At 47.2% G+C, this 19,451-nt stretch overlaps 1 protein-coding gene across 4 annotated transcripts in view; it reads left to right on the top strand.

Annotated features, from left to right (window-relative positions):
* RIC8B (RIC8 guanine nucleotide exchange factor B) overlaps nucleotides 1-16,811 on the top strand; it is a 100,463-nt gene extending 83,652 nt beyond the window's left edge. Inside the window, exons 9-11 of one of the 4 annotated variants that reach the window (XM_043965746.1) lie at nucleotides 3,905-4,024; nucleotides 7,546-7,653; nucleotides 15,423-16,811. In XM_043965746.1, the coding sequence (XP_043821681.1) occupies nucleotides 3,905-4,024; nucleotides 7,546-7,615 (190 nt within the window). In that variant the 3' untranslated portion in view covers nucleotides 7,616-7,653; nucleotides 15,423-16,811. The remainder of the gene's footprint in view (nucleotides 1-3,904; nucleotides 4,025-7,545; nucleotides 7,654-15,422) is intronic. The other 3 variants (XM_043965745.1, XM_043965747.1, XM_043965744.1) reach the window with 3 other exon arrangements.
* Nucleotides 16,812-19,451: the final 2,640 nt, after the last annotated feature.

Below are 19,451 nucleotides of genomic sequence, written 5' to 3' on the forward strand. Positions count from 1 at the left end.
GCCATAATGATCATCAAAATAATAATTTGCATTTATATAATGCTTTAAGACATAGAAAGTGTTGGCCTAGGGGCAGCTAGGTGGTGCAGTGGATAGAGCACGGACCCTGGATTCAGAAGGACCTGAGTTCAAATCCAGCTTCAGACACTTGACACTTACTAGCTGTGTGACCCTGGGCAAGTCACTTAACCCCAATTGCCTCACCAAAAAAACAAAAACAGAAACGAAAGTGTTGGCCTTGTAGCAGCCTGGCAAGATGTAGACCCTACACATTACCCCCACTTTATAGAAGAGGCAGCTATGGTTCCCGAGAAGTGAATTGACTTAGTGTTAGAATCAGAAATCAAATCCAGGGCTTCTAGTTTCCTTTCCGCCGTCCTACCACCAATCCCTGAAATTTCCGTTTACTGAAGAACAATAAAAGATCACCATTTTTCTAGTGTTTTACCCACACTGTCTCTCTTGAGTCTCATAATAGTCCTGTATGGCAAGTCCTGTAGCAATTACACCCATTTTACAGAGGAGGGAGACTGAGGCTCAGAGAAATGGAGGGATCCAGCCACAGTGGCAGAGGTAGGATCCAAATCTGGTGTCTCCTGACTCCACATCAAGAAGTCTCAGCTGCCTTGGACATATTTCTAACTTTCCTACCTCCTCCCTCTGACTTAGACTGATCTCGTCAGTGCCCATACTCATCATTCATTGCTGGCAGTTGAGGGAACAGTTTTCTATTAGAAAATCAGTAGTTGCTGCAGCAAGAGAGTTAAAGGTCATAAGAGCTGAGGCTTAAGCCAGTCCTTCTGGGCTCTGTAGGGAAGAGGATTGGGTGTCAGGTCAGGAGAAGTTAATGTGAAGCCCACCTCCAGCACTTAGCAGCTGTGTGACCGGGAGCACGTTACCCTCTCTGAGCCTCAGGCCCTTCATCTCTAAAATGGGGCAAGTATTACCTACAGTATCACCCCCACAAAGCTATTTGGTTCAAATGAGATAATGCACAGAAAAAGTTTGGAATGTCAACTTCTCCATGGTGGCTCTTTCCTTGAGTGCAGACATTCATTTCTCCCACGCTCATTTAGCATCAAGCGTTCTTTGCTCACTAGAGTACAGGTCAGAGAGTAAGCCACGACTCTCCAGGACTTCATTTCTGGCTTCTCTCTTTAACCGCGGGCATCTTCTTTATAAGGTAGCTGCCAACAGCTCCCTTCAAGACCAAAGTCTCTTGATGAGTGAGTTGCTGTAAATGACAATCATTGTGATCTTCAGGGGACCCCCTCCAGGCTAGGCATTATTTCTCCCAAGTTCTTGATTCTTAGGAATCCCCACAGAGGTTCTAGATCACGCCTCATTCAGTGTTGATGTTCTATCGTCATCATTGCCATTTTCCTTTCGGCTATGACATAGTGCTTACTACTGATGAAGCTGAATGGCACATCCCTTGGTTTTTCATGAGTCAGACTCCCTGGGACAGCATCTTCTGTTGGGCTAATTGTGTTCCACTGTGGGAGAAACATCCACCACTTTTCTGATGGTAAAATCAGGATTTTCTTTGCTCGGGAATGGGATGCTCTTTCTTCCTTGGTAACCAAAGCCAGGCTTGGAGCCAGCCATTTTCTGAACATATCTTATGTATTTGATACAGTGCTCCTCCCTCACTTTTCCTCACCTAAGGCCTGACTCCTTCATTCTCTACTTCTTGGCCTCAGCCTAAGAATGGAATGGCCTAAAGTCAGAAGACTTCAGAGAGATGCAGGGGTTTGGACACAGTCACCTAGTGTCAGAGGCAGGATCCTGCTGGTTCTGCTCTTGGCTCTGCTACATGTCATCTGTGTGAGCCCTCTCTGAGCCTTTGCAAATGAAGGGATTGTACAAAATGACCTCTGAGGTCCCTTCTAACTCCAGACCTGTGAGTCTACAGGTTTGACCTTTCTTTCCCCTCTCTGGGCTCCTTTTCCTCCTGCGTAAAAAGAGGGGATTGCACTGCATAGTCTTAGAGGGCCCTTCCCACTCTGGGTTCTCTGGTTAGAAAGATAATTATTTGTTCCATTTGACTCTTCCGCCAGTGAGAGAAATTGCTCTGTTGGTATCATGTATATTTAAGCAGATGTTTGATAGATAGCAGCTACATTTTCCATTGTGGAGGTGGAACGCTTCTCAGGCACTATCTTACAAAGGCCTGTAATTTGGCCCTTTTCCCAACTCTTGGCATCAAGGAAGGATGAATTCTGCATTCACTCTTCCTTTGTGGACACTGAAATTATCTTTCGAAGGACCCAGAGAATACCTTTTTGGGACAGCAGGATTCTTCTCATCTTGTTTCTTTGGGGCAGCTGAACAGAAGGGAAATAGAAAATTAACTTTTGAGTTATTTGGGCCCTCCACGAGAAACATTTCCAAAGATGCTTCTAGGCCCAGTCTGAGTTTACTCGGTTAAGACCCAGAAGCCAGTTTTCTCTTGAGCCTTCTAATAAGAGTGCCTGCTAGGTATGTTTTCAAGGAAGGTTGAACATTTGAAGTTGGGGGGGTAAAGGGCCCAAATCAGAACTGTGAGAGACAAGAGCCCTAATTAGGAAAGGAAAAACTGTACTATCAGTTATTACGAGGGATATCTATCACCACTGACCTCTGCCTAACCAGTACAGGGCGGTGTAACCTGCTTCTGGCTCCTCCTGCTCCCGAATAAAGCTGGAGAGTACACAGAATAGTAACAGCCTTCAAGGGCACAATAATTATGTCCCTTTATTTTTCACCCCCTAAAAAGCAGCCCAGGCTTTGGTGTAGTGGAAGAGGAACTGGGTTTCGAGTTCAAATGGTGCTGTTCCTTACTTGTGTAACTTAGGGAAAGACTCTTCCCATTCTAGGCCTCAGATTATTGTTCTGGCCGGCAGGAAAATCCCTCCCAGTTTGAAAAAATGATGGGACTGAGATCTAAGCAGACCTGTTAACAGGTGCTAGAAGATGCCGCTAAGCCCAAGAGTATGCCTAGGATTCAACACTGTATAAAATGATTAAATTAAATTTAAATTAAATACTTAAGGGGCAGCTAGGTGGCATAGTGGATAGAGCACTGGCCCTGGATTCAGGAGGACCTGAGTTCAAATCCAGCCTCAGACACTTAACATGTACTAGCTGTGTGACCCTGGGCAAGTCACTTAACCCCAATTGCCTCAAAAAAAAAATTAAATACTTAAAATAATAATTAGATACTGAATAAAATGATACCTCCCCCAACTTCTTGAGCATGTTACCTACCTCTTGACAAATCTTATGCTATTCCCTTTCGCCTAATTTAAATCAAACACACTAAAACTCATTCTGCTTTTTTTCTTTTTCTTGTACTAAATACTGATGACTGCTTTTCTTTGAAGCAGTAGAGTTAATGAATTCATCTTCTGGGATTACTAATTGGCTTGCTATCATTTCCTGATTAAGGACTCTGTTGTCATTTTCCAGTGTGCTTTTTGATGTTTATATTTTATGTTGTATTGCAAATCTAACCCTCCTTTCTCCCTTCTGTGAGATGAGGTGTCTCCTTATGAATAAATAAGACTCGTGTATACAGAATGATACTTTGTAATGGCCGGCCCCAAGTCCATTAAAATGTGTGCCTTTAACAAACAGCCACACAATTCCCCTTGCCCCGCTGTAGGCCAGTCAGTCTTAATTTTTCTCCTCGTAATGAAAGATCACTTACCAAATCCCGCAAAGGAGATTTAAAAAAAAAAAAAAGGCTCTCACAGAAGTACTATGGCCCTAACTTGAGAGTCTTTCTGAGACCAGTATGGGAATGACTTCCACATTTTTTGGCTATTAGACTCTTTCTTATAAAAATCGACTTTCACAACGAGGACCAGAGAAAGTAACGTTCCTTTAAAACATGCCGCGTAACCTTTTTTTCTTTTCATAGCATTAATCTTATCACTGGTCATTTAGAGGAGCCCATGCCAAACCCCATAGATGAAATGACAGAAGAACAAAAGGAATACGAGGCCATGAAACTTGTCAACATGCTTGATAAACTTTCCAGGTATTGTATTCCCATCGGGGTTTGCTCGGGGTTGTTTTTTTGTTGGGTTTTTTTGTTTTTTGTTTTTTTTAAATTCGTCTCTTTGTCTCTCCTCGAGAGTGCCCTTAGGATTCCAAAAGTCTTCCATGACGAATGGGGACAAGGTGGCCACATCTCTCACGGCCCTTGTGGCTTGTCATCCCTGCAATTGCTGGATCAGGCTAATCCAACAAGCATTTATTAAGCCCCTGCTGTATGCATTGGTTTTATAAAGAAAAATGAAAAACAGCCCCTGCCGCAAGGTGTTTGCATTCTACATTGTGGATACAACCTGCATAAATAGGCAAGCGCATACATAAAGAATGAGTCACCTTTTTTGTGTCCTGGATCCCTGGGGCAGTCAGTCTGGAAGCCTAGGGACCTCTTCTCGGAATCATGTTTCTAAATGCATCAAATATAATACATAGGAATACAAAGGAAGCCAATGATGTTGAAATAAAGATGTCATTTTTCCCCCATCCAAGCCCTCTGTCACCCTCCCCCTCGCCCCTGGGTTAAAAATCCCTGATTTCTGTGACCACTGGAAAAAGAGGGAGGGAGCACAAATAAGGAAAATCGGCCAAGGCTTCCCATTCCCTGCATATGGTGGATGTGCCTTCTTGCTATTTTGATTTTGCCTGTGAAGGTGGCCACCGGCTCAATGGAGCATTCACTGATCTGAGCCTGTCAGTCTTCAGAAGGGGCCTTATATTGGAACCAATGCTTTTGCTAATCATTAGTAGTTCCCCTCCCCCCTCCAATCATAACGTTTAATTTTCATTTTTGACATCTGACATTAGGGGATCTGATTCAGAGGCTGCTTACTCTGATATTTGAGGGACCTCAGGTTTTATTGGCACTTTCTCCACTGGTTCAGATTGTAGCTTGTGTGTGCGTTAGTGAATAGCCTTTGTGAGTTGCTGTGGCCAAAGAAATCGGTGCTGGGGTGGGCAGTGCTGTGGTGATGAGCCTCTCCCACCTTAGCGAGGCTGGTCTGCCAGGGTCAGACACACAGTCACCTTGTTTGTGACTCACTGCCTCTCCACCTTAGTGAAGGACCTTCCAGAGGCTGTGTGTGTATGGGGCGGGGGTGGCACCTAGTCTTGGAGGATCCAGTCTTCATGAGACCAGGCTTTCCATGGAGACGGTAGTCTTTAGAACTACACAGCTCAGAACACCTGGTGGGCACCAGGCTGACGGCATCATCACTTGGTTGGTCCTGTCAAGTTGGGGGTGTTAGGTTAAAGGCATAAGGGGGCCTAGATTAGTACTAGTGGAAACTCTCTGCCGGCTCATTGTGGGGTCCACGTTTGGTATACTTGTCCTCAGAACTAAAAGATCAACAGTGGGGGGTGGGGTGGGGGAATAGGAATGATCCTTCACAGGGTGGGACCACCTACAGGGGATGATGTATGGAAAGACCATAGAGGCTTAAATCATTCCTCATGAACTAGGTGTCTCTGCTGAATTCCTTAAGTTTAAAGGTCATCAGTATTGGTGCTATGAAAAAAAAATTAGGGGCGGAAAGATTAAAAGCTTGAGTAGAATGGAGTTTTTACTAAGCTAATCCTAAGCTCCCTGACCATTTCACTCTGGTGTCTTTCTCCCAAGGTGCTCTGAGAACAACATCATCACTCTCGTGGGCCTGGTAGAGCAGGTCACCCCTCAGTCAGCTATAGCTGCCGCCATCTTAGTTTTGTAGATGGGGAAAAGGAAGGGCAGAAGTTTGGATTCCATTGGGATGTTGTGCCTTCTGGGGGCCCTGAGCATTCGCTAAAGCACTAACCAAAGAAATGGCCAAGATGATTATGACCAACCCCTGTGGACTTTGCACAAAGAAAGCCGATTGATCCTGCCTCTTGCCTAAAGATCTGGGACTCCAGGCTGGAAAGAGCAAGAGTTGGCCGTGGGCAATAGTGTTTTTCTTCCTAGGTCCGGGTGCTACCCTGTGAAGCCGATAGTCTCCCTCCTCATTTTCCATTGAATCCCCAGGGTGTTACAGAAAGCAAGGCCCGTGCTTACCTTCCTCACCTTGCACCTTGTGCCTTGCACTTTCATAACTTCCTCAGTGCCAAGGTGATATGAGGCAGAGGGGGCTGGGCAGGCCTGAGAGCCAGTGGTCTAACTCGTATTCCCTCTATCTCGGTACACGAAGAATGCCTCGCACCCTGTGGATTGCGTGGTATGTAACGGTGGAAGTCCTAAGAGTGACTGATTCCTCAATTTGGAGGTCAGACTGCTGCCCTGAAAAGCATCCTAGACAGACAGGTTGGAGGTGGGAAAGCCCTTGCAGGTTTGCTTTATGGAGGGGAGGGGGAACTATTTCTCTGCCTACAGACTCTCATCCAATGAATGGCTCCTTTGATCCTTGCCCTGCCGGACTCTTATTAGCCAGCCTTGCAATTGCCCTTCTTACCATCTCCAGGCCTGAGGTGGGAGACAGGAACAAACCAAGTCACTAGATGCTTTCTCTCTCAGCGAAGGGGGCCCAGATGGGAAAGGGAGGGGAGGCCTTCTGCCTCTGTAGCCCATCTCACCCTTCCCAAATCCGAGGAGATGAAAAGGCCACTCGTAGCTCCAGCAGGCGCAGGGTTTGCGTGGGGTGACAGCAAAGCCAGTGTGGCTAATCCAATTGCATTTGCCTTGACTACAGCCCCTAATGCCCCCTACTGTCCACCCCCTGCAGAAAAAAAAAATGGTGAGACCAATGGGCTTCCAGAGTAAACGGACGAAAAGGAAAGGCCCGTTGGCCTTTCTGGGGGCTCTTAACTGTTTTATTTTTACCCCCTCTCTTTTTCATCTCAAAAGCCCCGCACCAGTCCCATCACCCTGGCTGCGGGGGACCATTGGGCCTGGCGATGATCACTCTTCCCCCAAGTAGTCCTCTTAGCTTCCATTTTTTTGTATTCGTCTTGGGTAAATTCATGCCGTAAGCCCCAATCCCAGACAGGTAAAGGCTTGACCGGTAGAGTGTAGGCCCCTCCAAGGCAGGGACTGTTTGAATTTGGCCTCTGTAGTCCTGGGGTCTGGCACAGTGCCAGGGACACAGCAGGCACTTAATAAATGCTTCGATCATTGGATTAAAATAAACCCAATTTTTAAAAAAGGACAGACATTTATTAGGCACCTTCTGTGTGCAGAATGCTGTCCTGGAGACTAGAGGAATTACAAAGTCAAGTCAAGGCGGATTCGTGGACACGTTGTACCATTAACGTCTTTGTTCCAAAACACCCATCCCCCCAACAGAGATCGGTTGGATCCCCATCCCTGCTTCCCCCCATCTCTGACCCTCGGTCAGCTCCCAGAGCTCTTTGGCCAGATACCTCGTAGTGTGTGGGCAGTGGCGGTGGCAGCTTCCTCTGTCGACCCTCCCTGCCGTCCCAGGATTCCTTCTGAAATGCCCCTCCTCTGTAGACGCGGGTCGAGTCCTTATGGAGGGTTGTATGGGTGGCTCTTCAGCATTTGACTCTTTCAGTAAAATCTATCCTTTCTGTTGAAAACAGATGCTCTCTCCACTATATCACGCTGGACTCTGACGGCCTGGGTTCGTATCCCAGCTCTGACACTGACTAGCTGTGGGAACTTTGGGCAAGTTTCTCCATCTTTCTGAGGTTCAGTTTCCAACTCTGTGACAAAGCAGTGACCATGTTCAGACTCAAAGATGGGGCAGCAGCCGCTTCTCAGGTGCATGTAGAAACGCCCGCTCCTCCCTGTCCCCCACCCCTAGTTGTGCTCAGCATCCCTCACTCAAGCGCAGTCCCCTTCTAGAGAGTGAGAGGGCAGAGGGCAGCGGCATCAGAGCAGGCCAGGAGAGCGTGAGCCTTGGCACACCGAGCCTTGGGCAAGGTCAGAGGGGGCACACACGAGAAGCGCAGGGTCGGTGCTAGCACTTTAAATTTGATGGTAGGTTCGTGGTTTCACAGGCAAGCCTCTTTTTCTCTTCTGTATATGGAAACAAACGTTCATGTTAATCGACTGTAAAGTTCATGTTAAAAATGTAGTTAAATGTAGAATAATATAAATTGTTACAATATTTATAGCAATTTTCAAGAAAAATGTAAAGCTAGGCTTTGAAGAGAAGGCTAGTTATAGTCTAAGTGACTTTATTCTGTTTGGGAGAGACACACAGATTGCTGGGAAGGAGAATGATAAGTTGGGGGAAACTGGTCTTTGCATGTCCTTAATCTGAACTCGATAACGTCTCCTTAGAACATGAGCTCCTTGGAGAATAGGGATTGTCTCATTCTCTCTCTGCATCCCCACCACCTCCACAGTGCCTGGCACCCAGTGGGCATTTAATAAAGACTTCTTGGTTTAGCGATTGATTTCTGCCAACCAGAGGGGTCCCTGAGACAGTGTGTGTGGTGGAAGGGGCATCGGAATGAGAAGCGGGAAGCCTGGGCACTCTGGTCCCGCCTCTGCCACTGACCCCCTCAAGGATGTTAGGCCTCCCTTGTCTGTGAGTGTACAACGAGGGGCTTGGGTGGAATGACTGTGAAGGTCTCCGCTGAGGCCGATGCCACCATCAGAGCCCGGTAAGTTGGATGCCCTGGGCATTGCCCACCAGCGTCCTTTCCCATTTGGCTGACCGTGGCTGCCGGGAGCTCTGATCTCAGGCCTCTGCTCCAGAGCTCTCTCAGCAGGAGAGAGATCTCCAAAGAGGACGCTCTTCGCTGGATGTTTACTCACTCGGTTGTTTTGCTTCTTCAGTTCCTAAGTCTCCCCCATCAGGGTAAGAGCGTGGTCAGTCACTACTGCCATTGCCGTATTCCCCGGTGCCAGCGGGCATGCTGGTTTTCCTTTCTTCCCTTTTTTCATATGTTTTGTTGATGTCGTCCCATCCCAATCATTTCTCTCTCCCCACCTCCCTCCAGGTGACCCATTTTCCCCGAGCATGTGTTTGCATTTCTCTGCTCTGCAGAGCCAAGCTCCAAGAAGGCCCCAACCGAGCCATCGAAGCTTCACGTGGCAGCGACTCTGGGCTCTGGAAAGGCACTGTCGGCCCCTCGAGGGGTGGCTGACCCCACCAGGCTGGGGCACACCCAGCAGCAGCCAGGAAACAGATGGTGTGTCTGTCACCTGAGGACCAGACTATCTGCATTCAGAGGGTCCCACAGAGCCATAGCTTCAGCAGCTCCTCAAAGGGCAGAGTGGTGGTCTTGGTCTATGGTGGGACGATTCACCCTGAGCAGGTGGAAGACGATGAAGAAGAAGGCTAATGTCTGAAGAATAGTTTATCTTCCTGGTGCACGTGCTAACTGATGGTCAGGGAAGAGACCCAAAGCCCAGAAAAGGAAGCTAGTGTGGGATTTAAAATCTACAGAGAATCTCCTTGCATGCCAACGGGAGCTGCTGGGTCTCTCCTCTCTGTCTCTCACCCTCCCTCCCTTCATCTCTCTCTGCTCCCTCTCCCTCATACCCACTTCTCTCCCTTCTGTGTCTCTCATCCTTCGCCCTTCTATCCTCCTTCTCTTGCACTCCCTCTCCTCCCTCACACCCCCTTCTTTCTCTCTCTGGAGCCCTTGCTGTCTCTGCTTCTGGGCCACAGCCATGACAAGTCTCTCCTGATCCCTTCAGCTCTTGGTCTTTCGGCCCCCCCCCCCTACCCCCCGGGATTGCAGGATCATTGATTCAGAACAGAAGGAACCTGGAGGACGGTGTGTCCGACCCCCTCATATTTTGTACATGAGGAAACTCAAGTGTCTGGAGGGTCAGTGACTTGTCCCACAGCTACTGAGTGTCTGATGTGGGATTTTCATCCGAATAGATGACTCTGTTCGCATCTTGTGTCCCCTACAGGAGAGAGTCAGCTCCTTGAGGTCAGGGATGACTTTGATTTGGGTTTCCTAGCATCTAGTAGGCACTAGCACACAATAGGCACTTAATAAACGCATTTTAGATTTGATTGGAAAACCAGGCCCAACTAGCTGTCTTGCTTAACACCACCTCACAGACCGCTGGGCCTTTGGAAAACCTGGCATAGCCATGTGGGGCTCTTTATTTCTATATGGGAATGGGATGAAAAGCAGGGGCCCGGTTGTAGCCGGCCGCCTCAAGCCCCAGACTTGGCAGAGTTATTCCTGTGATTCTGTAAATGTGGGGATTTCAGGCATCTCTTTTTAAATGACCCCTGGGACTCAGCCCTCAGAATAAGATCTTCATTCTCCAACCTGGAATTTCAACCAAAGTGCATCCAGCCCCGTGCCTCTTGGATTCAATGGGGGCCTCGTTTCTTATGGGGCATTGTTGAAAAGAGGTTTGGCATTAATTAAAATGTCTTCTTTCTATACTAACTTCCCCCTCCCATCTTACAAATGTTAGGAAGAATTAAATATTAAATGCCTAATTTAAAAATGTCAGGGCTCTTTTTCCAAGCCAACCTCATATTAATAGCAAGAATCCCACTGCCAATGAAATGATTCCCAATTATCCCGGCTCGGGTTTTGTTAGACATTGAACAGAAGTCAACAAAACAAGTATGTAACCGAACCTGGCTAAATAGCAGCCACGCTCATTAAAAACACAGAATTAATCAGGGAGTGATTGAAGGAAGCGGTGGCGGTGGCGCAGTAGAGTTTTCTCTCCCCCCACCCCCATTTTCTTCTTTTCTAATCATAGAACAAAATCATGTTACATAAAAGGATCGGAACTATTCTTCTGCACTCAATTAGAGGGAGGTGAATAGGTCCCTAACATGCTTCTTTGTCAAAAGAGCAGGCTGGTGTTTGCATGACCGCCGTCTTGTTACGGCCCCCGTCATTAAGTCTGCATGTGTCGATCCTGCCCTGGCGTTCACCGCGCCGACAAGAAAGAAGCTCCCCCCTTGAAAACAAGGGAGCGGGTTGGAGTCGTCATCAAGCTAAATGGCAAGCGAGAGTCTGAGACTTGTATAGGTAAATTCGAAGGGGACTCTTGGAGACCTGCGGGAGGAGCCCAAGAATGCATTTTACCAGCCACTTAATTGTGTCCCGTTCTCTAACAAGTGTTTTGTGTGTAGAGCAGAAAACACAGGCTGCAGGCGAGACTGTTCTCCCTCTCCCAGGTCAAGTAAGGCGTTTGATAAGCTTGTCTCGGGGGACAGAGCAGTGCCCTTTGCACCTGAGCCCTCCATCTGATGTCTAGAAAAATGGTCAAAAGTGAAAAACATTTTTTTTTTTAAAGTGAAGACCATTTTTTTAAAAAAAGTGAAAACCAGCTAGGTGGCGCAGTAGATAGAGCACTGGCCCTGGATTCAGGAGTACCTGAGTTCAGGTCCGACCTCAGACATTTGACACTTGCTAGCCGTGTGACCCTGGGCAAGTCACTTAACCCCAATTGCCTCACTAAAAAAAAAAAAAGTGAAAACCATTTCAAATCCATGCTGGACAAACGGTGCCTTACCATTCTCTTCTCCCCCCATCAATCTTCAGTACACGTGTTAGAGAAGACTAGAAGCCCCCGGGATTGGCAGATGTAAAGGGACAGGCCATCCCAGAAGATCATAGGAATAGAGATTCAGAGCTGGAAAAGTTGCTTAAGGAAATAAATGTATCTGTCGAGGGCAGAAAACAAAAAAGTTCCCCCTGTCCCTAGATTACTAGGAAAACATTTACTGGGGTTTTCCCATCATGCCCAAGAGGGGACATTTTGGAATGAGCTGAATCCCCGGCTCTGCCACTTTTTACCCAGATGTGGCTTGGGGTGAATCTGGTCACTTCTCTCTCAGCTTCCCCATCTGTCAAATGAAGGCATTGAACTAGATGACCTCTAAGGCTTATCTCCTCCAAGGTGGTCACCCTATATACAGCTGCTTTCTGGGCTGAGCCCAGTGAAGGCTGTGCTTCTAATTGTCCAGTCAAGTAAAATATCCAAACAAGTGTACGTTTCTAGCATACACTCTCTGTGGCTAATTAATAAAGGGGGGGGACTCTCCCATAACTTTGGGTTAAGATGAATTGGATGGGACAGAGTTGTTAATATGTGAAAATCTTAATCATAAGAAGACTACATTTTACTATGATAGTAGTGAATGAGCTTTGGCAGCTGCCCCTTCCCAGTAATTAAAAATTCATCAAGTGATGTGTTTTCTATGCTTTTACATCTTTATAGGGAGCCCTGTTGCTCACGCACCTGGGTCACACACTGTAGCATGGCATGGATCCATATTTACTTCAGTCATCTGCTGGCCACTGTGCCAAACGTGACTCTGTTCTTCATGTGAATACTGAAAAATAGGCAGAATTCTTTTTGATTCTGGGGGATCAGTGTGTGTAGTTTTTAATTCCCCACAAACATAACCATGTACCACGTGAATATTTGTGCCTAATAATCGTGCGATCCCAGTGTTATCCAAATGGTAAAGATTAAGTGCCTTCTGTGTGCCAGACACTAGGAGAATAAATACTCAAGTGAGGTGGTTCCTGCCCTTAAGAACCTTCTGCCAGGGAGGCTCACGAAGGAAGGAAGAAAGAAAGGAGAGGGATGAGCACTAGACCTGGGATTTCATTGGGATAGGGAATTCCCGGGTGAGGAAATTTCTTTCTACTAATATTTTCTTTCTACTTTGCAATTTAGTTGCCTGTAGCAGTGAAAAGGGAAGTGACCTGCCCAGGGTCACACAGCCAGCATGTGCCAGGTGGGGCTTGACCTCAGGTCTTCTTTGCTTGAAGACTAGCTCTCTAGCCCCTACACCAAGCTGCCTTGGCCTTTGGGTGCAGGATCTACACTAAGGAGATGCAGAGTGATCTTTAAAGAAGGGAGACATCAGGAGAAGGCCTCTCCAAAGAGGTGGCCCTTGAGCAGCGCTCTGAAGGGGTTCCAAGAGGAGGAGGGCATGCCCAGTGTGAGACAGCCTGAGCAAAAGCACCGGTGCATGATACAGGACAGGGAACAAGTAGGGCTCACCTCCCCCAAGGCCTTTGGTTGGAGTGTAGAGTGAGAGAAGGGACGCCCTGTGCAGAGTGTCTGGAAGGACAGACTGGAGCCGCATTGGAAAGGATGCCCCACGCCAGACTTTCTTGAGTGGTGGAGTGCCAATCCGCCAAGTACTTGAGGAATATAGTAACTAGCATTCATGTGGTACTTTAAGGCTTGTGAAACACTTTACAAATGTCTCATTTTTACCTTCCAGTAACCTTGAGGAACAGGCACTGTTTTTGTCCCCATTTTGTAGACAGGGACCTGAGGCAGGCAGAAGTAAAGTGGCTTGTTCAAGATCTAGTAAGTGTCTGAGGTATGAGTTGAATTTGGGTCTTCCAGACCCTCGGTCCAACACTAACCATTGCACCACCGCATTGCCTGTCACTTTGACCACAGTGTGGAGGATGAAACGGAATGGGGAGAGAGCATCGGTTGGAAAGCTATTGCAGTGGTCCAGGTGAGAAGTAATTAAGGGCCTGAACTAGGGTGGTCACAGTTTTGAGGGGAGAAATGGTGAGGGAGGTAGACTGAGTGGATTTGGTGGAGGGGGCAGCGAGTGAATCAAGGGTGCAGACCTGAGTGACTAAAAGAATGGGGGTGCCCTCGACAGAAATACGGATGTTTGGGGGAAGGGATAATGAATTCCCTTTTGGTCATGTTGGGTCTGAGGTGCCTTTGGGACATTCACATAGAGATATCCTGCATGTTGTTGGAGATACAGGAATAGAGTTTAGGAGAGAGAGAGAGAGGAGTGCAGAATGTGTAGATTCAGGAGTCGTTGGCCCAGAGGTAATGGCCACATCAAGCTGAAAAGATGACTAAGAGGGTGGAGAGGGAGAAACGATAGGCCTGTGACAGAATGCTTGGACACACTCATGGAAAAAAGGCAGGATGATGCTTCAGAGAGCCGGAGAAGGATCAGCCCAACAGGGAGGCACAGAACCAGAACCAGCGTCCTGAAAACCCAGGGAAGAGAAAACAACCAAAAGAAGAGGGTGACCAAGAGCCGGATGCTACAGGAGGCTCAAGAAGGATGAGGATTGAGTCTTGGTTGGAGCCTTGAACTTAGTAGCTGGAGTTTTTGCCACTGGCATCAATCAAGTTGGTTTTTCACAGACTTCAGGAATCAGCCCCTGGGCTGTGACTGTGGGCGGCTGCCTTGTGACATTTCTGTTGGGGTATCTGACAGCTGACAAGCTGTTCTTAACTTGTCCACGGACTGTGCTCCTGCTGTTTCTGCAACACACCGTTCCACTGTTCGTCGCTTAGCCGAGTCAGAGCTCTCCTCTTTTGTCCACTTGCAAGACAAAGCAAGGTTGGGCTGAGTCAGGTTTCCGAGCAAGGTTCTTTCCCCTCCACTCCAAATCTTTCCCCATCATTTCAGCCGCTACCATGTAGTCTCTGGTTATAGATGTGGTTTTTGGTTTTTGGTTTGGTTGGTTTTGGGGGGAGTGGGTTTGTTTATTTTTTTTTGTCTGGGAGTTGGCAGCTTTCGGGCATTTGAAGGGAATTGTAGAAAATGCTGCTGGTTTTCTAAGTAGGGAAAGGATCTGAATTGGTTAGCTCAGCACTCTCTTTGCCATAATCTCCGTGTAATAAATAAGAGCATATGAAAGGATTAAATAAATCTTTCCTAATACTTTTTGATTGGCTTAATCAATAATTAATCATCTTTAGATGAGGCTGTAACTTGTGGAGTAGATATAATTGGATTAGCCACGGAGAGGCCACTGGGGAGCTTTGAAGAGATTAAAATGGCTGTCAATCCCATAATTAAAACTACCACAAATAAAAGCAATCTTGTTTAAAAAAAAAAAAAGAGGGGGGGAGGAGGAGGAGGGTGAAAAGACCCAGTGAGCAGGGGGGAGGGGGCTAATTCAACTTGGAGCAACAGGTACTTCAGCACCACAAGAGACTGGACAGGGAAATGCTGATGTATTTCGCCAGATGAATGTTTCTATTGGCCCCACTTAATGGTGTGCCTGGTTCATGGGGGACAGGTGAAACTTTAACAGCTCCCTCCCCACTCCCCCCCGAACAAAACAGATCCACAAAAGAGAAAATGGAGGTGGCTTTTTACTGAAAATAGAAGAGACCTGCCCCTTGTCCAGAGCCCACTTAGGCCCTGACTTTTCATGCCTTTTAATTGGCTTAGTAGGTTTGGCCTCTGTGAATGAAGCCTTTTATCTTCCTCCCTTCCCCCCACCCCCACCCCCTTTCCAGCATCCCTTTCATCTTTCTTGTTCCAAACACACAGAGAGAGCTTCAGGAAAAACACTTTGGTTTTAAAGACTTTCTTTTTTTAAAAAGGATGCGGATTTGGGGGGTGGGGGGTGGGGGGTGGGGGCGGCTGTGTGTGTGTGTGTGTGTGTGTGTGTGTGTGTGTGTGTGTGTGCATGCATGCGTGTGCGCCCACGCGAAAGCAAGCAGGAGACGCTGGTGAATACTTTTCCCCCCTCTTTCTTCTCTTTCCTTTTTCCAGAGAGGAGGTGATTAAGCCAATGGGTGTGAGGCCGGATGGGACAATGGCTCCTTTGGAGGAAACTCTCTGTCAGTACCACGTCACCAAGGAGAACAGCTCTGACTCCGACTGAAAGAATCACCTGCTCCACTCTCAATATCGCTTTCATCAGCATCTTTCTCTGTAGCCCCAGGGGGAATCCTTTCTCTCCAACATCTAGGCCCTTGCTTTGGCTGGAAGCACATTATTAACTGGTTTACTTCTCCAGCATCCGGGATACTGAAAGGGGTGATTCTGTGGGATTTGCAATATTGAAATAAGCATTGGTACAAAATGTCAGTGGGCTGCAGTTTACCCAAGAGCTGGGGAGGGGGGGAGGGTTGATGTGTAGGGACAAAAGTTATTGCATTTCATCAGGGTGGGACTGACGGGCTGCCTCTGAACGGTTGGTCTGACGGGCCCGGTCAGAAAGGATGGCGGTGCCGGTCCACTCAGTCAGACAAGTTCCTCCCCTTCCAAGCTCCTCGGAAAGTGGCTTCCAGCGAGGACCGAATCATGTTACATGTGTTAGCTCATGCCTGACTAGGTGAAGCCGGAGCGGCTGCTCCATGACCCCAGTACCATCTCCCCACTCACACATCTCAATTATACTGAAATCTATCATATGAATATCTATGTATACACGCACATGCACGGGATTGCACAAGGGCTGCCCCCAACCTGCATGGTTTGTAACTCAGAATGCAGTTTCCCATAGACTGGTCATTATGCATGGTGGTTAGGTTCCTAGATCAGCCCAGACAAACCAACCAACCCCTATTTAATCCCCCAAATCTATTTAACCTGCAGTGTCCCTGATGTATTGTACATAATAATAGATTAGTTTCTAGCTGATATTGCCCCTATGGGGAACGTGCATTCTGAGTTCCAAACCAGCTGGCCTCACCCCAGCAGCGGCTTCAGGCTAGGGTCTCTGGCAATGGCAGCTGCTTGGGGGTGGGGAGGGCTGAGGAGGGGAGACCAACTTTGGTGTTGGAGTAAGGCAAGGGCTTAGGCCTATTCGGTGTCTCGGTTAGGGGCCGCCTCTCTGTGTGTCTGTGTCCCTAGAGATCCATTCATTACCGTACATAATCAGGTTGTTAATGGTAACTTTATATATTTAAAAAAAAAAAACGAGTAAGACCACACAGTTGTTGGTTACTGCTGATTTTATTAGGGATGTTCATTTTTATTTTTAGAGTGTGTCAGGATTTTAGGACCGAAGGGTAGAAAAATGAATCATGTCATAGGATGAGGGACCTACTAGATCAAGTCAAAAGGAGTTTGGTTTCCTTTTTATACATATATAGATAATGTGCTTAACCACTGCCTTTTAAAACTTTAAATTAAATAAAATGTTGGGGTTGATTCCGCTTGGCCATTGGTGTTTTTCTTTATGGATAGATAGAGGAAATGCTAGTGCTGTCGAGTCAAAAGTTCTTCAGTTTAGAAGGGTCCCCTGACTACAGGAATTCCATCTGTAGGGTCCAGAGGATCTTGAAGTCTGGGCTTGAACCCCTACACTGAAAGGGACCCCCACTTTATAGGGTGATATGTTCCATCCTTCGAACATTGTCATTGTTAGGAAGTGGAGTCAGGAGTCCCTGAAGGGTGTGTGTGTGTGTGTGTGTGTGTGTGTGTGTGTGTGTGAGAGAGAGAGAGAGAGACCCCAAGTTGCATCCCACCCTTGTTCTGTTGGCCAAGTGTAGAGCCAATACAACCACATCTACCTTCACCCTCTGGTGCTCCCCCACTTTTCCCCTTTGATGAGCGAGCTCCCAAGCTCCCCCTTCCTAAGCCTGATGTTGGTCCCTGAGGCCAGTTAAAACCTAAATCAGCCACTACCCAGAGCAATGGTGAGGATACCGATGGCAAAATTATGCCCCCACCCCTGTCCCTAAGCCACCTCCTGACAGCAATAGCTCTTGGAGAGAGCTTTGCATTTGGGTGCAGCAGCCAGTAAGAGAGAGTTTCACCTTCCCTTTTAGTTTTGGGTGGGACAGAATGGATGGATTCTGGTCTGGATCTCAGGTCTCCTTATTATTCTCTTTCTCTCCCAAACCACCTTTCTCCCCGAATTCCCTATTTACATCCAGGGCCTCCAGTCACCAACTTCCTATTACTAGTGACCCAGGTTCATTCAGCTCCTTACCCTTCCTCACCTCACAATCTCTAATCAGCTGCCAGAATTTGTCAGTTCTGCCTACATATCACTCCCCCCCCACGCCCCCCACGCCCCCCACGCCCCGGGGCAGTGAGTTAAGTGACTTGCCCAGGGTCACACAGCTAGTGTCAAGCATCTGAGGCTGGATTTGAACTCAGGTCCTCCTGAATCCAGGGGCCAGTGCTCTATCCACTGTGCCACCTAGCTGCTCCCCTGCATATCACTTCTGAGTTCAGCCCCTGATCACCCCTAGACCATTGCAGTGGTCTACCTCATCTCTCAATCTCCAATTCTCCATTCAGCTGCCCAAGTGATTTTCCTAAATTGCAATGTCATCTCCCAATGAACATGACATTCCCCTCAATAAACTCCAAGGACTCTCTGTTGTTCATCTTTATCTCCCCCCTTTTTAATTTCCATTTTTGTACAAGTTTTATAATTACACAATTATTAGTGTCGTAGTAGACAAAAATACTGATGATTACCAATAAAGTTAAATGATCAAAAGTGTTTGGAGACCGAAGGCTTCTATGCCAAGCTAAAATTGACCCCCTCCCTACTCCACCTGTGGGCTCCAGATCTGACATAGCATCAATCTAATCCTCTTCCATATCTTCAAATATTTCCAAAAAGCCATTCTGTTCCCCCCAAGCATCCTCTTTTTCAGGTTCCTTTACCCATTCTTCATATGGCATCCTGTCAAGACCCATCACCATCACAGTCACTCTCCTCTGCATGAGCTCTAACCTGTAAACATCCTTGTAGCCCACAGGATCCCAGACAGATTCGGTGCTGTCTCACCAGGGCTGGATCGAGTGGAACTGTCCCTTCCTTTGTTCTGAAAGCTGCTGTTCTGGAACGCAGCCCTCATTCCATTTGGGGGAGACGAGAGGGAGGGCAGGAAGTCCCCGAATAATTTACTCATATTGAGTTAACAGCTAAAATCTTGACTTTTACTCACCGCTCCAACCTGTACTTGGGCAGTTCATTTTTAAACATGTTAAGTGGAAATAAGCATGTGAGCACCTACTGTGTGCTAGGCACTATGCTAGGTGCTGGAGATATGAGAGTGAAATGGTTCCTGCCCCCACGGAGCTTATCCACATAAAACATGTTCAAATATATATGCAAAATAAAATTAAAAGTGATAGAGCGGGTGGGACCAACACCAAGGGGAAACCAGGAAAGGTCTCTGGAAGCAGGAGGTACATGAACTAAGATTTGAGTGGAGACAAGAATTTCAAGAGGAAGAGAGAGAACAGGACACTATTCATTTATCCCTATAAAATTTCAGCTGGTTAGTTTCTTCCTACCAAGATCCCTGTCTAGATTCTGTCATCTAATGCCCTGGCTGTTCCAGTTAGTGTCATCCATCAATTTGATGAGCAAATCTTCTGTGCCTTCATCCAAGTTAGAGATGAAAAAGTTGAACCCATTGGGGCCAAGGACCCAGAGCCTCTGTGTTGCAACAGGTAAGATAAGACCCTAAGCTGTTAAAACTGGAAGGACTGGGGCAGCTAGGTGGCACAGTGGATAAAGCACCGGCCCTGGATTTAGGAGGACCTGAGTTCAAATCTGGCCTCAGACACTTGACACTAGCTGTGTGACCCTGGACAAGTCACTTAACCCTCATTGCCCTGGGGGGGAAAAAAAACTAGAAGGACCTCTGAGAATGTACCATTTGAAGGGGGAGAGGAATGTTATTTTCATTGTATTCCCAGCACCTGGGACAGCGCTTGTCATATTGTTATTCAGTGGTTTCAGTCATGATCCGACTTTGGGACCCCATTTTGGGTTTTCTTGGCAAAGATACTTGAGTGGTTTGTCATTTCTTTCTCCAGCTCATT

The sequence above is a fragment of the Dromiciops gliroides genome, chromosome 5, assembly GCF_019393635.1.
Source record: "Dromiciops gliroides isolate mDroGli1 chromosome 5, mDroGli1.pri, whole genome shotgun sequence".
NCBI classification, from domain to species: Eukaryota; Metazoa; Chordata; class Mammalia; order Microbiotheria; family Microbiotheriidae; genus Dromiciops; species Dromiciops gliroides.